General features: G+C 60.8%; 3 protein-coding genes across 3 annotated transcripts; 1 reads left to right on the top strand and 2 right to left on the bottom strand.

The window, feature by feature from the left end:
* Positions 1 to 1,426: 1,426 nt before the first annotated feature.
* ISLR2 (immunoglobulin superfamily containing leucine rich repeat 2) lies at positions 1,427 to 3,526 on the bottom strand. Its single transcript, XM_050903621.1, has one exon. The coding sequence runs from the start codon at positions 3,524 to 3,526 to the stop codon at positions 1,427 to 1,429; it is 2,100 nt and encodes a 699-aa protein (XP_050759578.1).
* A 6,294-nt stretch (positions 3,527 to 9,820) lies between these two features.
* PML (PML nuclear body scaffold) lies at positions 9,821 to 17,833 on the bottom strand. Its single transcript, XM_050903487.1, has 9 exons — positions 17,803 to 17,833; positions 16,425 to 16,992; positions 15,437 to 16,014; positions 14,942 to 14,994; positions 14,353 to 14,433; positions 14,049 to 14,262; positions 13,304 to 13,356; positions 10,488 to 10,644; positions 9,821 to 10,395 (listed from the first exon to the last, which is right to left on the bottom strand). The coding sequence occupies exons 2-9, from the start codon at positions 16,967 to 16,969 to the stop codon at positions 9,821 to 9,823; spliced, it is 2,256 nt and encodes a 751-aa protein (XP_050759444.1). The 5' UTR covers positions 16,970 to 16,992; positions 17,803 to 17,833.
* Positions 17,834 to 19,420: 1,587 nt separating this feature from the next.
* Positions 19,421 to 24,014, top strand: STOML1 (stomatin like 1). Its single transcript, XM_050903401.1, is given in 9 exon segments — positions 19,421 to 19,888; positions 20,089 to 20,195; positions 20,342 to 20,491; positions 20,986 to 21,189; positions 21,968 to 22,196; positions 22,825 to 22,983; positions 22,986 to 23,042; positions 23,760 to 23,792; positions 23,795 to 24,014. Coding segments are annotated over 9 exon segments (1,254 nt in total). The 5' UTR covers positions 19,421 to 19,740; the 3' UTR covers positions 23,962 to 24,014.
* The last annotated feature ends 180 nt before the right edge of the window (positions 24,015 to 24,194 follow it).

Genomic DNA, 24,194 nt, shown 5'->3' with positions numbered 1-24,194 from the left:
CTGGACCGGGCCGTACCGGACAAAGCCCGGGGCCAGCGGGGGGACACCGGCCGCAACCTCCCCTTCGCCCCCATCAAGCACGGAGCCGGCTCCACTTTCAATCCCTTTTATTGACTCTTTCACAGACAGAAGCTCGCAGAAAGGCGCCCGCGGCTCTCGCCGGCCCCGGGGCTCCCGGGGACCGGAGTAGGGGGGGCGGTGGCGGCGGCGACCCCTTGCCTCCCGGGACCGGGACCCCCCCCTTCGCCCGCCCGCCCGCCCGCCCGCCGGCAGCACGGGCGCGTCTACGGCACAGACACTTGGCTACAAGGCTACTCTACCCAACACACATCGAGGGGCCCCGCCGGGCCGGGGGGGTCGGGATGGGACCGGGAAGGGGGGGGGGGGGGCCGCCCCCGCCGCCCCGGGGAGCGGGCGGGGGGCGCGGAGCTGTCCAGCCCCACCGGCTGCTGAACGGCACCGCCGAGACCGGCGGGGAGCGCACCGGGGAGCGCACCGGGGAGCCCCGGTACCCACCGGGCAGCGGCAGGGCTGGCACCCACGGGGGCAGCGGGGCGGGGGGGGATCCCACCGAGGAGCCCTGGAACCCACCGGGGAACAGAGAGCACCGCCGGGGAGCTGCGGGGACCGGGGAGCCCTGGCACCCATCGGGGAAAATAGGGATGCACCGGAGCGCTATGGGCACCCACCGGGGAGCGGCGGGGACCTGACCGAGGCGCGGCGGGGACCCACCGGGGAGCGGCGGGGACCGGACCGAGGCGCGGCGGGGACCCACCGGGGAGCGGCGCGGAGCGGGGAGCGGGGAGGATAACGCCGAGGAGCGGTGAGGACCGCACCGGGCTGCGGCGGGGTTCGCACCGGGGCTCGGCGGGGTCGGACCGGGGAGCGGCAGGACCGGACCGGGGAGCGGAGGGGACTCACCGGGGACCGAGGGAGCGGCGGGACCGGACGGAGGAGCGGCAGGGACCCGCCGGGGACCGAACCGTTTCCAGAAAAAAAAAGGTTTTGGGATATCGGGCTTTTTTCTTTTACCCATTTTTTCTCTTTTTTTCGTTTTTTTCCTTTAAGGGGAAAGAAAATAGGGGGCGAGCGGAGGGCAGAGGCGGGCGGGGGACCGGGAATCGTTGTGGCGTTGCCGCCGAGCCGGGAGCGAAGACGGCCGGTACCCAAAACGGAAACGAAATCGTGGGAGAAACGTCCCGCCCGCATCGAGCATCCCCGGGGCGAAGTCCCTTCCCCGGGGACCTGCCGCCTGAGGGAGGAGGAAGAGGAGGAGGAGGAAGGACAGGCGGGCGTCGCTGAGGATGCTTCGGTCTTCCTCGGAGGAAAAGCAGCGGCGGTGCCCCGGGAGGCGGGGGGGTGGGGTGGGGTGGGGTAGGGTGGGGGGGTGGGGACCGGGGGGGGTGCGGAGGGGGTGCGGGGAGGCTCAGCGGGGGCGCTGCCGGTAGTTGCCGTTGATCTCTTGGGAGATGGTGACGGCCTCGGCACCCAGCGGCAGCTTGTCGCTGTACTCGGAGCGGACCTCGAACTCTTCGCCGTTGGCTTTGGATTGTGACTCCGCCATGGAGCTGGCTGCCACGCTCTCCTCTCGCTCCAGCTCCAGAGCCCCTTCGGCTTCTCTCCTCCTCCTCCGCCTGCCTCCTTCGTCATCCTCCTCCTCCTCCTCATCTTCTTCCTCCACGTCCGCTTCCCCCACCTCGCTGGGATTGTAGTTCTTCTCGGACTCCAGGTAGGAGGCGCGGGGGTCGAAGTCAGTGGCCATGTGCTTCTCCATCTGGTCCGGGTTCTGGGCCTTCATGATGAGCTTGTAGGTCTTCCCTTGGTACTTGGAGAGGAGGTGGCACCAGGTGGCCCCCATCAGGGGTAAGGTGGCCAGCACCAGCAAGAAGATGCTCACGACCACGATGATGATGAGCGAGGGGATCTCTTTTTTGGTGGTGAAGACCACTTGGACCTGGCAGTCCTCCCCCAGGTAGGTGAGACACACGGAGTAGTTGGTGCCGGGGTTCAAGCCCTGGAACCAGTACGAGTTCACCCCTTCCTCAATCTTGGACCACTGGACCAAGGCGTGGCCCTGGCTGCTCTCCTGGCACAGGTAGAGCATCCTGAGGTGGACCTTCTCGGGCTGCGTGTAGGTGGGGGTGAGCTGCACCCGGGCATCGCGCTCCGACACATCTAAAGCGATCACCCCCAGGTCAAACGTGTGCTGCTTGAAGTCGCCGCTCTGGTTGAAGGCGTGGTTGGAAATGTACTTGCTGGTTTGTGTGGAGCCACACTTCTTCTCAAAGGGTGGAAGCTGGAAAGGGACTTGCCCGTTTCCCGTCGACTCTGTCCCAGCTGCCGAGGATGGTTGGCTCTGCCGGGTGGGACCGAGGGGTTTGTTCCTCTCATCTGGCATGAGCACACTGTTCTTTGCTCCCTTGGCCCCAGGCTTCTTGTCACCTGGCTGTGCTTTACCCCCCAGCGGGTCCCTCCCGGGCTGCAGCGGGTATTTCTGGGTGCCCGCCACAGCCACGTTGACCGAGGTCTGGTTGCTCCCCATTTCATTGGTGGCCAGGCAGGTGTAGGTGCCTTCTTCCCTCTTGCTCAGGTGGGGAATCACCAACGTGCCGTTCTTGAAGACCAAGAAGCGCTCGGGGTCCTGGTTGGGGAGGTCCTTCCCAGTGCTCTCCTTTGGGTTCCCGTTGAGCTCCAGGGTTTGGCTGGAGGTGCGGATCTTCCAGCTCACTTCGGGCGGTGGGGCGCCCGTCACGGCACAGTGCAGCGTCAGGGTGAAGCCGTCAAAGAGCTCCGTGGTGTCCAGGTTGGGGTAATAGGTGAGCTGCACGGTAGGCGAGGTGCACTGCACGTCCGGGATCTTCCCCACCGGCACTCCTCGGAGCTGCTCCGGGAGGGCACAAGTGATGGAGTCCTTCTCAGGGATTGAGATAAGCGTGCTGTCCATCCACTTCTTCAACCACTGGAGCTTGCAGGAGCACTCAAAGGGGTTGTTGTAGATCTGCAGGTGGGAGAGGGAACTAAGCGAGTCGAAGATACCCTCTGCAAGGGTGGTGAACTTGTTGTTGTTGATGCGTAGGGACCGGAGGTCCTTCAGGGTGTGGAAAGCCCCCTGAGGCACCAGAGCCATGTGGTTATTGTTCATCTTGAGCAGCTGGAGAGCGCTGAGGTTGTAGAGATCCTGCCAGGGGAAGTCCACGATCTGGTTGTGGCTGATGTCGAGGTTTTTCAGCTGCACGAGGATGGCGAAGGTACCGGGCTCGATGGAGCGGATCTCGTTGTGTGCCAACCAGAGGGAGGTGACCTGGGTCACCTCCACGAAGGAACGCCGCTGCAGCGAGGTGATCTTGTTGGCCGAGAGGCTGAGGGTGGTCACGTTGGAGGGCAACCCTGTGGGCACCACTTGAAGATCCTTGTAGGCGCAGTCGGCGAACTGGTGGGCGTACTTGTCCACGCAAGCGCAGGGTTCGGGGCACGCCCGGGCCAGGCCGAGCAGGGCCACCAGCCACAGGGACAGCAGCGGGGCCATCTCCCCCTGCCAAGGCACACAGGGGGCTCTCAGGGCTCCCGCCCCCTCTCCCCGCCCCGCTCCCGGCCCCGGTCCCCGCTCGGTGAGAGGCAGCGGCGGGGCTGCGCCCCATTGTCTGTGCCCGGCTCCCCCCGGCTGCCGCCCCCTCGCCCCTCGCTCCTTCTCATCCCCTCTTCCCCCTTCCCTTCTCCCCCGTTTTCCTCCCTTTCCCCTCTGGCTCTTCCCACCCTTCTCACTCTCTTTTTCTTGTCTTGTTCGCGCTCCCCCCCCCCAAAAAAACCAAATTAAATCTCGTTTTCTTTCTTCTCTGCTTTAATTTCTCCTTTTTCTATTATTTCTTTTGCTTTCCTTCTTTCTTTCTTTCTCCTTCCAACCTTTTCTCTCTTCCTCTCCCCACTTTTCTCCCTCCCTTCTCCGTCTCTCCCTACTTCTCTCCTTCCCTATTTTCCTCTCTCCCCGACCCCCCCCTTCGCCCCTGTCTCCCCCCCCCCCCCCCCCCCCCCCCCCCGCCCCCGCCTCGCCGCACCGGGGGTGACCCCGCACCTTACCCGCTCCTAAGTGGCGTTAAGCAACACGCAGCCCTTCTCCTCGTCGTTACCGGTCCTCCGCATCCTCCTCCCGAACCCCGTCTCCGTGGTACGGAGGAGCCTCCGCCAGCCCGGACACGACGGTGAGGGGCGCGGCGAGGAGGTGGGGGACCCACCACCCGGATCCCCGCACCTCTCCGGGCTGAGCTGCGAGCCGGAGCGGGGCCGTACGGGCACTGGGCTGCCGAGGCGAGAGCGAAGGGAGGAATTAGCATTTCTGCCAGCCTCCCCCTCCGCACGGCCGCCCCCCTCCCTCCTCGCCACCCCTTTCCCATCCCACCACCCACCCACCGCCGCCGCTCGCCAGCCTCCGGCGGGGACGGAGCCGGCTGCTTCCCGGGGCGGGCACGGCACCCACCCCCCCCCAAAAAAAAATAAAATACCCATAATAAACGCCCTCCCGCAGAGCAACGAGTACAACTCACACGCACTTAGCAGCAGCCATAATCTGCTCGCCGCTTTCCCTCCCGGTTGCCTGCTCCGGTCCCGCCCCCCCCCCCCCCCCCCCCGCCAGGAGGGACCGGGATGCCGTCGGGGCACATACGGGACACGGCTACCCCCGTCCTCCCGGGACATCGCGGGGCCGCAGCCCTTTGGGAAGCGCTTGTGGACGGGGAACCGGGGCTCGGGACCCAGCCCAGCCCTCCCGGTAGCTTCCCCCCCCCCCCGCCCCCCCGCCCGGTCGATGCGGTATTTCTGCGGGCGATGTGCGGCGTGTGCCGCCGCCCCAGCCCGTCCCGTCGCGCGTGGATCCCTTCGGCAGGGCGCTAATTGAAGGCAAAGAGCTTTTCAGCATTTGAGCGGAGGGGGAAGGAGGTGCGGGGGGGGGGGGGGGGGGGGGCCAGGGGGCTGCCGGGGGGTTCCCGGGACGGGACCGTTCTCCCTCATCTTCCTTCTGAAGGTTTCAACCCCTTGGAAAGGCGCGGTAACGGGGACCCCCCTCGCCCCTCCGCAGTTTCTCCTCGACGTAGGGGTCTGTTCTCCCCCCGCACACACCCCCCCCCCCCTACCCTGCCCCTCGCCTCTCCCCCCGCCATGAGAAACCCGAGAAACCATTGATTTTGTGAGCGGGATCGATTCCTGCCTCTCGCCATGCCCCCCCCCCCCCGCATCCCTCCATCGCCGCCGCCCGGGAGCTCTGCCGAGGGGGGACCGGGGCGAGCTCCGCACGGGCTCGGGTGGGTCAGCCCGGTCCCCCCGGTGTCCCCAACCCGGCTCTGTCGCAACAGCCAGCGGCCCCGCCTAGAGCTGCGGCCCGGCCCTGCGGCTAACCGCCCCCCCCCCCCGCCCCGCCCCGCAGGGGCTGGGTACATCCCGGGGGGCTCCGGGGGTGGGGACCCCCGGGGTGTCTTGGGGGGGGGGGATGTCTCGCCACCTCCCTGCTTGCTCGCAGGCAGAGCAAAAGCCCGGTCACCTCTCCCTCGGGGGGAGCCCGGTTCCACATCCCCGCCCCGAGGCCACCGGGATGGGCGTGTTCTTGCCAAGGACGAGGAGCGGGAGCGGGGGGGAGCGGAGAGGGGGTGATGGCTGGAGGGGCAGAGAGGGGAAGCTGCTTGACAGCAAAATGCCAGGTTTGATCCTCGATGCCGGCTCCAGGCACCTCCACCCTCCCAGGAGCCGTGTCCAAAGCCTCCCAGTCTGACGCCTGGTGCCCAAGGGACCGCCTCAGCCAAAGTGGTTGGCCTCAAACGTGCCTCAGTTTCCCTTCAGCCCTGCGATCTGAGGGCTGGAGGGCGGCTGACACCCACAGGGTGGGCGAAGTGCTTGGGTGATGTGCGGCCACCAAAAACGCCTTGTTTCCATGCAAGTGAACCAACAACTGTCGGAGTGCTGCACCGTGGCCACCTACACCGCGGCCACCTACACCGCGCCTGTCACCGCGCTCCCTGGCACAGATTTGGCCCAACCCAACTGACATCCCCCAGAAAAGCCCTGGGCATGGTCCAGGGGACTGCCCCGAGCCAATGAACAAGGCCACCTCACTTTGGGGAGCTGCAGGGGTCTGCAGAAGGGTCAAGCAGGAGGGAGGCATCGCTTCAAATCCAGCGCAGACATCTACAGGGCAGCGCTTCCATGTCTCCCTCCCTGCTGGAGCGGAGTTCGAAGATGCTCTCAGCATCTTCAGGGCTGAGCCATGACTCACTCCCTTCCCATCCCTGCGGCTGGCTGATCACTCAAGCATGCCCTCACCCTTACCGTGACACTCTCCCAAGCACTAGCAATTTGCAGCTCGGGGAATTACAGCATCAGACATTTGGAGTTGTGGTTTATAGGCTTTTTTTTTCCCTGTTTTGCTCACTCTCTGAACGCCCACGGGCTGTCAGCCTCTCCCGAGCCCCACGGCAGGGAGTCCTGTGGTCAACGGGGCAGCACCTTGGGGGCTCAGCATCTCCAAGCAGGCCAGATACGTACCCACACTGCTCCTCACCCCTCGCTGCTGCGTGTCAAATTATTGCACCTCCCAGGCTCCCCATGCTGCCGTGGGGCTGCAGGACCACAGGTCAGCCCTTGCTGGTGTTGACCCATGGCTGTGACTTGGGCTGCAGAGCTCAGGTGGGAGACACAGGGAGCTGCAAACTTGCTTTGAGGAGCATGGAAGTAGGTTAAAATGCCCCAAGGACGTGGCCAACACGGAGCGGATGCTTGTCTTCTGGCTTGGCTGCTATCCACCGCACTACACTGAGCTCGTCCCAAGATGCCCTCATTCATCATGCAAGAGGAAGAAACCCAAGTGTCCTAGATATGGTGGCAGCATTTCAGGAGCATTGGAGGCACCGTGTTGTGCTAGAAATGGGTCAGGGCATGAGGCACATGTGACAGGATGGATAACACATCCCTCCTCACCCTCCTGAGGGCCAAACCCTAACCTAGACACTTGGGAGGGCATTGGAGCATGAAGCGGCATGGCACAGGTTACACCATCCATCCACCTCCCCATTCATGCCTCCCCAGCAGACACGACGTGTGGGGTTCGTGTCACCACTTGTGCCTCAGTTTCCCACGGGCTGAGCACAGGGAGTAACAACAGTGCTCTGTGGTGGCTCTTCAATCCCCTCAGATGAGAGCTCCAAGACAGGATGGTGGAGGATGGAGGCAAGGATGGATGGAAAAATGGGTGGATAGATGTGTGGATGGATGTGTGGATGGATGGATGGATAGATGGGTGGATGGGTGGGTGAATGGATGGAAAAATGGGTGGATAGGTGCGTGGATGGATGGACGGATGGATGGATGGATGGATTGAAGGGCAGACCCTGGACCTGTCAACCTCTCCTTCTCACACCACACCTGCCTCAGCCGCAGGCACCCTAAGTTTCAGCACACTCCTAAACACGTGACAAGTAGAAGCTGAGCTGGGGGCCAGGTCCACAGCTGGTGTTGACCATCGCAGCTCTGGGGACATGTCTCCCACTGGTATAAACGAGGGCAGCCTCCCAGCTGGAGGAATCACTGGATCACCACTGTGGTCAATGAGGGTTTGCTGATTTACACCATTAATCTCCAACTGGTGTCTGAGGGAGGAGCCCTCCTCACCATGCTGGTCAGAGGCATTGCCTATTTAAGGAGGAGAAGGCCAAACCTCCAGTTTGGGCTTTCCTGGCTTCTCTAGCTTCTAGCCTCAAGCCAGCTCCTCCAAGATCGCATGAGTACATGAGCCACCACCCTGGGAGCATCCTGGCTGTCCAGAGGCGATGCAGCTTCTCCTTCTGCCTAGGTAAGGCTTCCCTCAGCTTTCCCTCGCCACTTCTCCAAATATTTAAGAGTCCTGACCACCCTGTCCTTGCTCTTGGTGGTCCATGGGATGCAAACCTGTTCAGATGTTAGCAGCCTGATGTTTTTATTAGAAATATAATCCAGGTAACCTTTCTCAGGCTCACTGGGGCGAATCCTCCTCTGCCTTGGACTTCCACCCACCCTGGCCAGCCAACCTGAGCCATCTCGCAGGGCGTAATCAAATACAGAGGAACCGGCCCTTTGGCTCTAATTAGTTTTGCATGATTGTTGGGGGAAGAAATCCATTTTCATAAACAGAAAGGATTTATGCTGCTCCTTCTTGCCTTCCCCCCCGAGTCCCAAAGCACTTTGCTCAGGGCTAGCAGGGAGTCATTTTATGAATGGTTTAGATTGAGCAATGCATTATTAATAACAGCCAATCAAGCAAGCAGCGTATTATATATCATTTCAGGAGATTCGCTTAATTCAGTAAAGTTATTTATTGCTCTAAAAAACCCAGAGACTCTTAATTCTTCCTTATACCTCTGGCTTGGAGGGGGATTTTCATGGGGTGGCCGTGGGTGGAGGGGAGGTCTAAGCGGGGCTGTACCAGCCTGCGAGTGCGTAGAAGCTGCCTGTTGGAGATGGAAGCTGGTGGCACCTTTGGGGAGCCCGTACCCCAGCTGCAGCCCTTTCTTCCAGGGCTGGAGCTTGTTGGGTGCTGCTCTGCTCACCCTGTAGTGACAAACCCTTTTCTAGCCGGATGAATGAGCTTTACGGCAGCTCAGGGCAAAGAAACAGCTAATCCGGCTCCCGCGGCCCATTGACTTTGCTATTGTTTTACAAGACTTTGATGAGGCCAGTGACAGCAGACAGATGGGGTCTGCTCTCCCCCGGCTGTGCCCCTTGTAGGGGCTGCTGCCTGCACACAGCCCTGCATCAGGCACCAGAGAATCCCCAGGGTGAGGTGGCATCGTCTGAATTTGGTGACGAGCCCCGCGTGCCACCCTGCAGTCCCGGGGGCTCCTTTGGGATCGCTCCCTAGAAACTGCTGCCTGGTGCTGGGGTCTGTCCTGATTCTTCCCTGAGCCAGGGAAGGCAGCAGGCAGGACAGGCAGGGGGAAGGCAGCATACCCCTGCCTCGCTGGCCAAGACCCAGCTCCAATAGTTCACAGCTGCGTCCGGGCCACTGCTTGTTCTTAGGGGTGTCCCAGAAGATGGGGGTCACGTTTCCTTCCCGTCTGCCCCCCCAATTTTCCAAGCCTGGCAGCTCCCACCGCACCCTCTCAGAGAGGAGACCTTCACCACATCCCTCCCCATCCTCACCCACCTCGAGCCACCCAGCGGACCTGTTCATCCCCCCACCACCACCACCCCCCCGTGCCCAACCCAGCAGACCAGACGCCCCGGTGACGGTCGCGGGACCTCCCAGGTACGGGAGGGGACCTCCAGGGGATGCGTGGGAGACGCGTGGGTACCGGCGGGGTGTGAGTGTGCGTGCACAAGGAAGGGGAGGCAGGCCTTGCACGCCCGGGTGCGTGCGGCTGTACAAAGAGGACACCTGGTGGCGTGTCCCCCGCACTGCCTTGTGTCACACGGCCCCCGCGGGGGACACCCCCCCCCCGGCGACCTCCGCCCGGCACCGGGGGCCGCATCCAGGCTTGCGGGGGGGGGGGATCCCCAAGGTACCTGCTGCCGCCCGGGCAGGGTGAACAGCACTCCTGTCTATCTCCCCTCCCGCCTGGCTGGGAAAAAGAGGGGTGGAGATGCCCCAATAAATTACGCTGGCCTGCGCTGCCTAATTTATTTCCTAGAGATATTAATTTGATTGGGCTCCCCTTAGAGCTGACCCAGGGTCCTGAGCCTTTTAAGGGAGCAGAGAGGGTCTGCGAGTCCTGTTTGATGCCGCTGCGAGCCTCCCTGGCAAGCATCCCCGCATCTCTGGCACGGTTACCCTGAGACCTGGCCACCTCAGCTCACCCCACGGTTGCGCTCACGCCTCTTCCAGCTCCCAGAGGATGAGGTTGCGCCGGGCCATGATCTTGGCCGCCCTCCTGGTGAGCAGCTTCTCCTGCACCATAGGCCACAGGATGGTGTAGCTCTGCAGGTTGCAGTGGGTGAACGTCATCTCCGAGTTGACATGGGCAGGGAGCTCCAGGGCTCCCCAAAGCTCCTGCAAGGCCTTGGCCATGGCCAGCGTGCTGCCCTCGTTGAGCTGCTGCTGCAGGTGCCTTCTCAGCAGATTCTTCAGCTTGTAGGAAGGGGCCCTGGGCAGCTTTTCTTTGATCAAGGACAACATATCCACGTAACCACCCACAACGTGGCAGAAGTCCGCTTTCCTGCCCGTGGCATCCAGGGCTTTAAAGAGAGCAGGCAGCTCCAGTGCCCAGAAGTTATAGACGATGAGGACGGGCCTGGGGAGCGGGGAGAGGTACCAGAGGAGGTGCTGCATTCCCACCTCCATGGAGACACCCTGGGAGAGCAGCGCCAGCACTGAGTCGGGCGTCTGAATCAGCGTCTTGAAGGTGTGCTCTCCGTTTGCCGCTGCCACCTCCGTGATGCGCTGGGCTGCGGAGGGGAAAGGATGGGGCTGGAGTAAGTATTTGAGGGTGCTCCTCTCTGCCCCCCAGCCCCCTGTGCCCGGGAAAGGCAATGCTCACTTTTCTGGTCAACCTTCAAGCTGAGGAACACCAAAGTGCTCAGCTCCGACCTGTCGTCCCAGGGGCTGGTGAGGCCAGTGCTGTGGTGGGGTGAGGTGCCGCTCCCGGACCATGTGGGGCTAGAGGGCTTCTTGCTGTCCTTGGGCCTGCTGAAAGCCTGCAAGAGATTGGAGAAGGGGCCCAAGTCCCGTCTACCTGCTTGGACCTGGCTGGGAAGGCATGAGGAGCACCCTTGGGTGCACCACTGGCCATGGGCAAGGACCTGGTTGTGTGCGATGCCATGAAACCCACAGGGTCTGATGTCCCGGCACTGCCAGGGATGGGTTGGGTGTGTGTTGTGCCTCAGGAGTGGGCTGGCCGTGGGGAGCTCCGTTAAGAGCCCAAACCCAGGGTCTGGGCCAAGTGAGCAAGAGCAGAGCCCTGAATGCAGCTCGTCCTAAGCCGGGGGTGGGGTCCAAGCAGTGGCCAGAGGGACACAACGCACAGGTCCGGGGACTTGCTGTCCCTTTCTGCACATCTCGTTTGGATGCAGCTCAGGCAGGGACATAAATGCGGCTGAGCACCCTCACCACATGAGATACCACTAGACTTAAAGATCTGGTTGGTGTCTAGAGGAAAAGGGGACTGAATCGGGCCAGGAGGAGGTTTGGTGCCTCTCCAGGCTCAGCAAATCTGGTGCCTACAGCGGTGCTTCCCAAGGGTGAGTAAAACAGCCACACCAACCGTTCCCTGCCCAGCCTCAGCAGGGATGGACATCCACAGCGAGGATCTCCCTACGGGAAGAGTAGGACAGCAATACATTCAGGAGGCTCCAACCTTGGTTTCCCTCCCTCTTTCCCCCAGGGACAATCCTGCACCCCGCAGCGATGGGCCGTTCATCTCCCTCCGTACCAGCTCTCTGTATCTTCACCTGCAGCCCAGGAGCGGTGGAAATGTGGCTGGACCGATGTCTGCAGGCACGTGAGCAAAACCAAGCCCTCCCCAGCTCAGAGGACGTGGCATTGCTTAAATGCCAGGTTAAAATTAGGTGTTTGAAGGGCTTATAGGGTTCCTCTGCCTGGGAAGGGACAGGAGAAGGATGGTACCGGTGGTGGCAGTCCCCATGTCCCCCTTGCCTGGCTGTGCCCGGAATGACCTAGCTGGCCTGAAGGGAGTTAGATGAACCAAACTTGGCGACAAAACGTGATCGCAGATGCTCTTGTTACCCAAACCAGCAACAAGCAAATTGAACTTCTATGCAAAAAGGTTTTATTGAAGGGTTAAGCAGAGAGGGAAAATATGCGGGATTTTGGGGGAGGAAAATCACCCGTGCAGACACACATGCTTGTAGCACTGCGGTGGCTGTGGGCGATGGATCCAGGCAGAGCTCTTGCGATGCTCTTGCGGCTTCAGCATGACAGTCCCCAGGTGACCCCACAAAGATTCCTCCCCAGCCCCAAAATCTCCTTTTAGATGTCTGAGCCTCTAGGCAGGTCCTCAGCCCTTGCCCTCCACCCCCTGAAGGCTCCAGCTTCCCTGGGCTGCATCCCGCTACCTCATCCCATTGCTCAGCCTTTTTTCTCACTCAGCTGCTATTTTCCCCCCCTCCACCTTTTCCAGGCTTTAAACGAATTTTTCCCAGCTCTCAAGGTTGCACTTTTCTAATGCCCAGCACCAGACCGTTGGTGAGACGTTTATACCCTGGGGACCTCTCTTTTTTTTCAGCCTGCACCTTTGCTACACCCTTAAATCCACATCGTACCAAAGGACACCCAATTCATGCAGGGATTTCTCACAGCAAGCAGCTAACATCCCCAAAAGCCCCAGCCTTGGGATTTTTTGGCACTAGCAGGGAGTGGGGACAGGGTTTTAGCCCCACAACTCCTTCCCCCCCCCCCCCCCCCCCCCCCCGTTAGAGATGTATCAGGAGAGCAAGGAAAAGCAGCAAAGGAAAAAATTAATAAGGAAGCCAGCAGTGGGCTGGGATTTAATCTGGGAACAGCTTTATTGAAGAGTAAGAAGAGCTTCTGCATTAGTTTATACAAAAAAAAAAGGGGGAAAACCAACACCCCCCCCCCCCCCCCCCGATCCCAAATCGGCCGCGCTCACCTCCATTTCCAAAGGGATCCCCTGCTCGTGATGGTGATGGGGTATCTCAGCAGGGATCCCATGCCCTTGGTTCATCTAACCACCTCGGCCAGGGCCATTTGGTTGCAACACACCAGTTTGCAGCATCAGTGCTGTGAAATGTCACCGCAGGGAGCTTGGAAATGTCACTTTGGGGATGCTCAGATGGTCCCTACCTGCTCTGGTGGCTCCTGGGAGCTTCTCAGCCTGCGTAGGCAGAGGATTGATGAACTCTCCGAGTATGGATGCTACACTCAACTCGCAAACTTGGTCTTTATATGGAAATTGATTTTTTTTTTTTAAGCTGAGAACAACCGTCCCAGTGAGGCGGAAAGGAAGAGGCCATAAGGACCGACTCGAAAGGATCGTCTTGGGGGACGGGTGGTGTGGGATCCCATGTCAGAGCAAATCAAGGTGGGGTTTGCTGCCTGCAGGAGAGGACCCTGGCTGCTCCAGAATACCAGGAGATACCAGCAAAGGTCTTAGCCCAGGACTAGATTTGGGCTGGCCCAGATGCCCTGCCGCCTGGGAGCAACCAAAGAGGAAGAGAAAGCTGCAAGCAAGTGTCTGGCTGATGCTGGGAAGGGAGAAGGCTCGGGTCTGCGGGCAGCTGGAGGAAAGGGAAAGGCATCCCAGAGATGACGGGGTGCAGATGCCTCTTCTGCCTGCAGCGTGGCTCAGCAAGGAGGGAGGTCTGCCGTTACACTCACCGCCGTGTCTTCTGAGCTGTCCTCCGAGCTGGAGATGATGATGCTGGTGTCTTCTGCGGAAGGAACAGGAGGATGCTGAAGCTTCAAGACTGGGATTTTGGATCACACCAGTTTTCCCATGGGAGGACTGAGCTTATCTCCTGATTTTTGCAGCAGAGGGCAAACGCTTCTACCAGAACCATGAACCACCCAGCCCTTGGGTGCTCTCGGATGCACCCCAAGGTGGGGGCAACCTCTCCACTGCTGCTTCACCCCATGGACCCTGTACCAGCCTCTCCAGAAGATGCATTTCGTCCTCCCTTCTGTTTGCAGAGCTGAGCCCGGGACCCCTTGCTGCGGGATGCTGCAGCAGGCTGGAGTGGGGCTGGGTGAGCTCGGGGAAGAAAATGTGCTTTGCTAAAACTTGTAGTGGTTTTTACTCCAGGAAAATCCAGAGCTCCTGGAGCAGGAGGCAGGGGAGTCTTTCTGCACACTTACCCTGCTGCTATGCTCTTCCCTAGGCTTGGTTTTTGGCTACCTCGGAGGCAGGACATGGAGCTGGATGGAGCATCCGTGTCCACCCCTGAGCGTTGCTCTCCTATCTACTCCCTGGGAAGCAGCTCCCACCCTCTGCTTCTCTGACCCAGGGGAGGCTGGCCAAGGCTCTGAGTGCATGGAGGTGCACAGAGGCTGGGAAAGATGGGGGACCCCCATAAGCGGGGGGAAGAGATGGGGTAATGAGGAGGGCCACGTCCCTGGTCCCCACCTGCATCATCAGTGTGGCTGCCGGCGGCAGGGATCCTGCTGCAGTTCTGCCTCGCCGTGGAGGTGCTGGGCCCCTGTCTGCCATCCCACTGGTTTGAACTGGGATCGTTGGGGACCGGCGTGTTGTCACACTCCAGCTTCAGTACCTTGGGCGAGATCTGGCTGCCCTTTTCCATGCAGTGTGACCTCTTGGGCCATGTGGTGACGGGGAGAGCCTGGAGAGAGGAGAGCACGGGGGATGTAAGGTGCTGGGGTGGCATCTCCTAGCCCCCAAAGGCTCCTGCCTGGCTGGGTTGAGTTCTTACCGAGCTCATCCGCATCTCATCAAGGCTGATGGTGAAGGTGGGCAAGATGCTCTGGCTCTCAGGCTGGACCGGCTCCTCTTGCTGCAGAGAGAGCGCGGAGCAGTGTTAGGGTAAACCTCGAGACCACTGACCTCTCTGCAGAGCTGGGGTGTCCCCGAGCAGTGGGCAGAGCCAGGGTGGGGTAGAAAGATCCTCAGCAGTGGGGAAACTGAGGCACAGCCCGGCCCTCCGGCTTGGCTCAAGGCTTGTGCCTGAGCTGCGGGTGTTTGGCAGTGCTACAGCCGGGGGAGGCTATGGTTTTCCCTACTGAAAATGAGGATGAAGCAGCAGGCTCAGAGAAGTGGGATGGGGTAAGAGCACGCCTGGGTAGCAGAATATGATGGCTACAAAGCAGGTTCTTCTCTGCCCGGGCAGAAACATCCCTGAGGGTTTGTTGTTGATGAAGAAATGGGAGTGATGGGCTGGGGAGGGGAAGGCAGGCCCTTGGGAAAGGCTTGCAAAGGACAGAGGAAGGAGGGATCCACGTTTCAGCTGACGCAGGAGCCCTCCCGGCATGACAGTGCACCGGGATGAAACACGGGCATCTCACCAGGTCGTTCTCCAGGGCCACCTCGACCATGGGGACAGCTTGGGAATTAGTACCTGCAACAGAGAGAGCAGGGCTACAATCCTGAATCGGAGCCTCTGGAGCTCCCACCCAGCCCCAGCAGCAGCCGAACTGGGAAAAACCTGCCTGGCAGCTGCAGCAAGGAAGGGACAGCTCTGTTCTCCTTTCCCTTTCCCAGCCCTTTGGTTTGGGATGGCCCAAGGGGTTTAGGAGCCTCTGGGGACCCAGAAATCAGCATCACCAGAGCCTGTCAGATTGGTGTGACACCAAAAAGACGCTCCGGCCATGTAAGCAAAAGAGCAAATCTTGGCCCCGGTGGAACTAAGCACCCTACAAGAGTGAATCTGGGCTCGTTTTGCTGCAGGGAGGTGGTTCCGAACCCTGTGGGACCCAGCGCTGGGTGACGGCTTTTATGAGCTGGCCCAAGTCCCCGCTGCCTGTGGGGTGGCTGGATCCATCGCCACAGCAAGTCCTCACCTGGGTGCCCCGTGACGCGCTCCACCAGCGCCTGCAGCCTGGCTCTGCACTCAGCCAAGTCCCCGGGCTGCGCTCGGTCCCCGGCCGCCGGCGGCTGCGCCCGCTGCAGCTCCTCCAGCGACGCCTTGATGAAGGGCTGCATGTCCATCACCTCCTGCTCCGTGGCGTAGAGGCACATCTTCTCCACCAGCCGCTCGCCCGCCTCCATCCGCCCCAGCACCCCCGCCACGTGCTGCAGCTCCCTCGCCAGCTCCCGCCGGCCCTGCTCCTGCCGCGCCTCCACCAGCCCCAGCAGCTCCTCTTCCTCCCGCCGGATCAGCCACACCAGCTGCTCCACGCGCTGCCGGATCAGCTCCCGCATCTCCCGCTGCGCCTCCTCCAGCTGGGCGGCCTCATCCTGCAGCGCCGCGTAGGTGGCCTCGAAGCCGCTTCTCTTCTGCTTCAGCTCCCGGTTCATGGTGCTCAGCTCCTCCTGCCTGCGCTGGGTCTCGCTGCGGATGTCGCAGAAGGGGGCATGCTGGCTGTCCAGCAGCGCGCACGAGCAGCACAGAGCCTTCTCGCACTTGTTGCAGTAGATGCTGGAAAGAAACGGGAGCATCCTTCAAAGTCGGTACGTGAGCGGGCGGAGAAAAGCATTTCCACTGTGCTGGGAATGACTCCCCCCTCCCCAAGGGACAGCTGAGGCGTTTAATGAGAGGGGAAACTGAGGCACGGGGCAGGAAAGGGCTTTGCCTCATTGCCAGCTGCAGATGTGGGCTTGAAGCGGGTGTTCAACCCACCTTTGCCCCCTTTCCTCCTCCCAGGGACCTGCCAGCCCCATATCGCACCCTGCTCCAGCCCGGGGTTTCGCCGGGGTTGCAGCGGTCCCTCTCCGAAGGCAGGTGATGAAACCCCCTTGGCTCTGCCCTCCTGGCAGAGTTGGTCCTGGAGCAGCAGCCCCAAAGCCCTTGGAGCAGGATGGAATCCGGGGACAAGGCACCACTCTCACCTGGAGACGTGGCCCTGGTCGGCATGACCGGGACGGGAGCAAAAGAGATTGCAGGACTTTCTGGTGTCTTCCAGGAACCGATGGGCTGACTCAGCACGAAGCTCCTCCACCCTCCTGGCCTCGTGGTTCCTCTTCTTGAAGAACCACTGGTGGTCTTCAAAGCACTTGGTGCAGAGGAACTCCTCGCACTCGGAGCACCACACCGCCGCCACTTCCCCCCGGCACCGGCTGCAATTCGGGCCATCGCTGTCTCTGATCTTCTTGTAGGTGCTGAGCCTGGCCTGCAGGTTGGTGAAGAGCAGGTTGTCCATGTCAGGGATGCCACTGGCCTGCGGGATGGCCGTCTGGCACATGGGGCACTGCCCGATGGGCTTGTTCTCATGCAGGCAATCGAGGCACAAGGTGTGGAGGCAGGTGAGGAGCTTGAGGTTGGGCGATTCCTGCCGGCAGCCCTCGCAAAGGACGAACTGGAAGTCATCTTCCACCACAGGAGAGTGAGATGGATGGGAGCATGAGGGTGTACCCGGCTGGGATCTCGTCTCCATGGGCGCACTGGCACCGTCTCCGTCTAGGTGAGATATGGGGGGAAGATCCCGTTGGAGCATGTGAGATGGAGGGGGACGGGAGGCTCAGTCCCACCCGTGGGGGCCACGCAGGCCACCCGTGGGCAGCCTGCTTTACCCACTCTGCTATGGGGAAGGGATAAGGGAGCCGCAAGGCGGGTGAGCGGCTCCTCTCCATCCCTCCTGCCGAGGGCGAGCGGGTGGCAGCACCCCGGCAAGGCAAAGGGTGCTCTGCCGGGGAGATTCTCTGCTGGCTGCAAAGGGTTGTGCTCCCTCCTGCCCTCAGTGGGGGACCCTTGGAGGCTCTCCTCCCCCCTCCCCAACCTCTTTCCCTTTGGGGAATTTTGGATTTCAAAGTTGCCGGGCGGCGTGGCGGAGGGGACGAAGGCTGCAAAGCAACTTTCGCTTTGCAGCCATTGCCTCTTCCTGCCCTGGGAGCGGGAAGGGAAGCGGGGGCCCTGCCGACGGGTCGTCCCCCCCCGCCCCCGGTTCCTGCAAAACTTCCCAGGCAGCACCGGGATGTGCAGTCCACCAGCCCTGTTCCCAAAGGTGTCCCCCTCCTCACCCCTCGCCCCCCCGGGTCTCCCCCCAGCCTAGCAGCCCAGGCAGGAGCCCCCGAGTAAAGCAGGGACCCCCCCTTACCACCTCTCCCCCCGCCATACAATGGTTTTACACCCTAAAAAATAACACACACACACACACCCCCCCAAGCAGGCAATCCCCGCGGCTCTCTTTGGGGAAGGCTGGGCCAGGCTTTCCTCCCGTCCCCCGTCCCGCCTCCCCCTCCAGAAAAGCGGGGACCCCCCCCCCTTTACCTGCTGGGGGGCCGCGGCTGGGCGGCCGGGGGTCGGGGGGGCTGTCGGTCATGCAGGTGGCGGTGCCGAGAAGCGCTGATCGAGGACTTTCGGTTTCCCGGCCTGCCTGGGGAGGAAGAGGAGGAGGAGCTGGTGGGAAGGAGGCGGGGAGGGCAGGGGGGTTCCCCGGGAGGGAGAGGTCCGCGGTGCCGGGGGGGGGGGGCTGGTGGGTGAGAAGGGAGCGAACCGGGCACCGGGCAGCGCCCTCCGCCCTGCCTGCTCCTGCCTTCACTCTGCCCTGGGGTGTGCCGGTGGTGGAGGAAACGGCGGGGGGTGGAGGTGGGGGGGGATGCAGGTACCGGGGGGGGGGGGGGGGGGGGGGGGGATGCAGGCATCGGCGGGATGCTGCTACCGGCGAGGGGTGGGATGGTGTCGTGGTTTAACCCCAGCCAGCAGCTAAGGACCACGCAGCCGCTCGCTCGCTGAAGAACGGCTAAAGAACAGTTTACTAATTGAATTAAAAAAAACCCAAACAATTATAATAATAATAATAACTGCGATGAAAAGGAAGCTAACAAAAGGAGAGTGAAATATAACCCAAGGAAGACAAGTGAGGCACAACGCAGTTGCTCACCACTTGCTGACCGATGCTCAGTCAGTCCCTGAGCAGCAATCTGTGCCTCCCAGCCAGTTCCCCCCCAGTTTACATACTGGACATGCCATCATGTGGTATGGAATATCCCTTTGGCCAGTTGGGGTCAGCTGTCCTGGCTGTGTCCCCTCCCAGCTTCTTGTGCCCCCTCCAGCCTTCTTGCCGGCTGGGCACGAGAAGCTGAAAAGTCCTTGACTTAGTATAAACACTGCTTAGCAACAACTAAAAACATCAGCGTGTTATCAACAGTATTCTCACCCTAGATCCAAAACACAGCACTGTACCAGCTACTAGGAAGAAAATTAACTCTATCCCAGCCGAAACCAGGACAGATGGCAAAGCTCTGCTTCAGCTGCTAGATAGGACCCCCGAGCTGCGCTGGGGTGCATGTCTGGGTGCCAGCTCGGCTGCAAGGGCTGCTGCTGTGTCTGGGCCAGTGTCTCAGGCCCCCACGTCAGCCAAGGGGGGGCTTTAAACCTGCCCTGTTGCCACCCGCCATCCTCAGCAGCGCTGCTCCAGGCTGCTCTTTGGTCTCCACTACCCTTTGCAGGCCACCGAGATGGAATGGGGGGGGTTTGGGCATGGCGAGAAGGCCACACCAGAGCAAGAATTGCTGGGAAAAATACCTCTCCCGCTTCCCTGTGGGGCTGGGGTACCCTTCGGAGCCACCCAAGGTGAATGCCCAATGGAGAACCCTGTCCTCCCCATGACCTGCAGAGCAGTTGCCGGGCAGGGCCTCTCTGGAAAAACTCACCGAGCTGGGAGCTGTTTCGTCCCTGTGCCGTCAGCAGCCACATGACGGGCGGACCAGGAAGCGCCAGCAGCTCCCTCCTTCCCTGCCGCAGCATCCTCGCCGCGGCCTCCGCTCCCCACCGCCACGGGGCTGGTGGCCGGCGACACCCCGGCATTATCTCCCGGTTCCAAAGGGGTGCGAAGCGGAGGGCGGCTGCGGGGTCACAGCTTTTGTCTCTCGGCTCAGCTCCTACCCAGAGGGTCGCTGGGAGGATGTGAAGCCCCTAGCCCCTCAGCCTGGGTGAGACTCCAGCAAGGAAACCCCCTGAAGGATTTGATTTCTTCTAGCAAGCATCCTCCGTGATAACAGCAGGGCTTGTCAGCTCTCCTCCGCTGTCTCTCCGGTTGCACGTCACGGCAGGGAGGTTTGCAGGCAGCTGGGCAGGGACGTTGGATCGGGTCGGGGACAGACAGAAGCCATGCTGGCCACAGAGGTGGCTGCAACGGCAGCGGGGAGCTGGGCTTAGAAGGCTCTGAGCGTCGGGAGCGGAGCCCCGTGCACAGGCACCAGCACCATGTTCAGCCGGTCAGGATACCAGGCCCTTCCCTTGGGAGACTTTGACCGCTTCCAGCAGTCCAGCATTGGGCTCTACGGCGCCCAGAAGGGCTGCTTCTCCTTCGGATCCAAGCAAGACCCTCTGGGGCCAGCCAGGAATACCGCAGGTGAGTCCCAACCTTAGAGGGGAGTTGCTGCCTTCCTCCCTATTGCTGCTTTTGCTATAGGGTGTCATGCTGGCTGGGTGCCCTCCTTGCTGCTGGCTTCCCTGGGGTGCAGGGTGCATGAGGGGAGAGGCTTGGATGGGGGTTCACAGGCAGTGCGGGGGGTTTTGGAGCAGGTACATCCCCCTTTCACCCCCCTGCAGACTCCTCCCAGGGTTGTCTGTCCTGGATCTGCCATGGGATTATCACCTCCTTGGTCTTCTTGCTGATGGTTGTCACCTTCCCCATCTCGGGATGGTTTGCCTTGAAGGTAAGGGAGGAAAGCAGGCGAGGAGCGGGATGACAACCCGTCCTCCATGGGGGGGGACTGTTCCCGGCTCCCCCTGGTCCCATTGCTCCTGGCACCGCAGGACCCAGGGTTTTGTTTCTGCCCTGGTCTAAACTTTCCCGTTCCAGATCGTGCCCACCTACGAGCGAATGATCATCTTCCGCCTGGGCCGCATCCGGCCACCGCAGGGACCCGGCGTGGTCCTGCTGCTGCCCTTCATCGATCACTGGCAGCGAGTGGATCTGAGGACAAGGGCCTTCAATGTGCCCCCCTGCAAGGTGAGCTGCCTCGGACCTCGGGGCAGGATGGAGAGACATCTCTAAAATACCCAGAGCAGGTGGATTTTGGGATGGTCTGACCCTTGGTGCCACGCATGGACCCAACTTGCAGTTCCTCCACCATCACGGCGAGGCGAGGGGGGTGGTAGCTGGTGCTGTGAAGCCCGAGTCCTCACCTGCCTGCGGTTGAAAAGCTCCTCTTGACTTTGCACACCTTCCTCAGTGGGTGTTCCTGGCTGGAGGCATCTCAAAAACATCAATCCCTATCCTTCCCAAATGTCTTTCAATAACAGCCCCATGCTGGAAACTGTCCTCAGACTAGCCCAAACTTAATTATTTGGGTTGGTTTTGTTTCTAATAACCCTCTTAATAACGAGATCTAGAGCTGGTTGCCAGCTGGGAAAGAAGTGAATGCCTTTGCTCCCAGGCTCTACGCACAAGGGTTGGGCCATGGGGCGGAGAGGGGGAGAGATCCTGACTCCCCTCTGTCCCAGCTGACCTCCAAGGATGGGGCGGTCATCTCCATGGGCGCCGACATCCAATTCCGGGTGTGGGACCCTGTGTTGTCCGTCATGATGGTGAAGGACCTCATCGCGGCCACCCGGATGACGGCGCAGAATGCGATGACCAAGACCTTGGTGAAGAAGAGCCTCCGTGAGATCCAGGTGGAGAAGCTGAGGATTGGGGAGCAGCTGCTGGTGAGGACTGCCCCAGCCTTGCGTAGAGCCCCCCAAACCCCCAAAACCCTTGGGCTCTCAGTGTGGAAGTAACAGTAAGGGAAAGCTGGAGCTGCTGAAAGTCCATCTCGCCATGGACATGGCCAAGGAAGGGAGCTGGGAAAACGTGGTGATTAGTGGGGAGCAGATACCTTCAGCTTGTGGATCTCTGTAGCTTATCTCTAAGGGCTTTGGCCACACAGAAAAGCCCACATGTTGTTGGCAGGCTTAAATTTGACCTCCATATCTCCACCAGGAAAATGTCTGGAGGGGGCTGCAAACTAGAAAGGGCTTTTGGGGAGAGAAGCAGGACAGGGCAGTGGCAGAGGGGCGATGAGTAGTGCCCGCAGCCGACCTGGGCCAGGCCAAGGTCTTGTGGGTTGAATATTTACAAGGGATGATATAAAAGGAGGCTGGGGGGATATACTGGTATCTCTGGGGTGTCTGGGATGGTTTGGAGGCCAGAGATGCTGCCTGGTGGAGCACCATACCAGGACATGTTGCCCAGGGGGGAGCAAGGTCCCAACCTGCTCCAAGCCAGGAAAGCAACTGAAGGAGCAGGGTTGAATGTGAGAGTGGACAGCTTGGAGGAGGTGGACTACTGAGCCTGGTTCAACACCCTACATCTAAAGCTGGTGGGTAGCAGAAGTATAAGCTATGGGATGCCCATGGTCGGGGGTGCTATGGTGGGTGGTCTCCATGGCCATACCCAGCTCTGTCTGGGCTGCCAACACCTCTCCCTTTCTTCCTGGCTCTGCAGCTGGAGATTAACGACATGACCAAGTCCTGGGGCCTGGAGGTGGACCGGGTGGAGCTGAGCATGGAGGCTGTGCTGCAGCCACCCCGGGAGAAACTGGTGGGCCCTTTGGCCACCGTGCCACCCGTGCCCGGGCTGGAGGGGCTGGATGGCACCATTCAGCAGCTGGCTGCCCATTTCTTCAACAACACCCTGGCTCTGGCGGGCAGCGGGACCGGCGCTCCGGAGGCAGGTAACCAACCCAGGGCCACCGCTTCTTTGCTGGGGGATGTCCCTCCTGCCTGCTGACCTTTGGGTCCGTTGGCTGTTTGACAGAGGAGTCAAAGTCTGGGAGATATCACATTCCTATGAGCACAGCACAAATAAGCTGGTAGGGGGGAGGAGAGAGGACCACTTTGGGTACAGCTCCGTACAGCACGTGCACAACACAACCTTTCCAACAAGACATTGGAGATGGGACTGGGGAGGGCAGGAGCAGATCTGCAGGAGCCTGGGCTCAAGATCAACTCCAGTCTCAGCATTTCCATCATGCAAACCCAAGCCTGAGCTTGTCGAGAGAGTCACATCCCTCAGGGCAACATGGATTTTTTTCCAGAAACCTTGAACGAATTTGTGCCCCGCTATTTCTTTCAGGGATAATTTTCCACCCCCTGATAGCAGGGGAAGAGTAACCCGTGGCAGACAGAGGAGCAGGCAGTAGGAACTGGCAAAACCAGTTGTCCTCTTCTTGCTTAGCTGGAAACTTGCCGGATAAGTGGATTTCTTTGCTCTGGAGACCTTTTCTGGTGGGTCCATGCAGACCAGCAAAGCTCACCACCCGAAGGTGTCCCCTTGACCCACTTCTGTCCTATTGTCCCCAGCAGACAGCATGGAGACGGTGAACGAGGTGGAGCCTCCCACCGCTCCCCTCCTCACCACCACCGGCAGCACCCGGAGGAAGCCCAGCGCGGACGAGCTGCTCTCGGCAGTGGAGCCTGTCCTCTCCGAGGCCCTGGTCAGCCAGGTGGGAGCATCCTACCAGTCAACATCGCCCTGCCCAGCGGCGCCCGGAGCACCTACTTCATAGACCTCTCCTCAGGTCAGCAGTCTTTGGGGTTGTTGTGTCGGAGGCGGGAGGGTGTTTTGTGGCTGTGCCCCCTTTGCATGCTGCGAACCCCAGCGAGCTTGGTGGTAGAGGGTCCCAAACCAAGCCCGTTTGCTAGCTCCATGAAAGGCACCCCAGGGTCCATCAGCTGAGCACTGCAGTTTGGCGACCGTGACCTTGAGTCCATGCTCCCTGGAAGTCCAAAGTATAATTGTTTTGGGTTAAAACCATGAATTTTCCTTCAGAAAGAGAGTAGTGATAGAAAACTGGCAGCCAGGTCTCCTCGTGGCTGGCCAAGTGGGATGGCTCAGAGACCTCAGGGTTTGTTGGCTCTTGTATGCCACCAGTCCAAGTGGGTAGTGATTGAGGGACATGTGTGGGCAGCGCCTTGGGCCACTGCCATGCTGGAAGATGTCCTCCCAGCACCCTAATCCATCCCCCCATGGCTGCTGATGGTTTTCCTGGTGGCCATGGCAAAAGTAGGACAGGGCTTGGAGGTGGGCCACTGTAACAGGACATTGGTGGAGCATCACAAGAGAAATTTATCTTCATAAGGAGTAAGGACTTCTGTCTCCAAAATCCCCCTGCCAGGCCCTTGTCTATCATCTGGCCCAACTCAATCCTTATGAAACAGTGGGGGGAAATGCCAGCAGGCAAGGTTGGATCCTGAAGCCCGCTGTTTCTCCCTCTCCCACCCACCGTGTCCCACAGGCAGCGGGCGGGTTGGCTGCGGCGTGCCTGAGGGCAGCCCGATGTCATTCTGGAGGTGGCAGAGAAAGACCTGCAGGACCTCTTCTTGGGTGACCTGCGCCCCTTGAGTGCCTACATGAGCGGGAGGCTGCAGGTGAAAGGCGACCTGCACCTCGCCCTGAAGCTGGAGGAGCTCGTCAAGGCGATGAAGCAACGTAGATAGAGCATGCGTGTGGGTGCGTGTCTGTGTGCATGTGTCTTTGTAGGTGTGCGAAGGCGGGGGGACATATAGGGGTGCTGCATGGTGGGGGCTTTACCCTGCTGGAGGTCCTGCTGCCCTCGCTGTGGAGGCTGCAGGAGTTGGGTGAAGACTTGAGCAGGGAAACTGAGGCTGAGCTCCATTGCCTTTCCTTGTCCTTGGCTTTACCTCCCCTGCCCACCCTTTGCCTACAACAT

This window comes from Gymnogyps californianus, chromosome 11, assembly GCF_018139145.2.
Source record: "Gymnogyps californianus isolate 813 chromosome 11, ASM1813914v2, whole genome shotgun sequence".
NCBI classification, from domain to species: domain Eukaryota; kingdom Metazoa; phylum Chordata; class Aves; order Accipitriformes; family Cathartidae; genus Gymnogyps; species Gymnogyps californianus.
The sequence above is the reverse complement of the archived record's forward strand: the minus strand, read 5'-3'. Positions and strand labels throughout refer to the sequence as shown.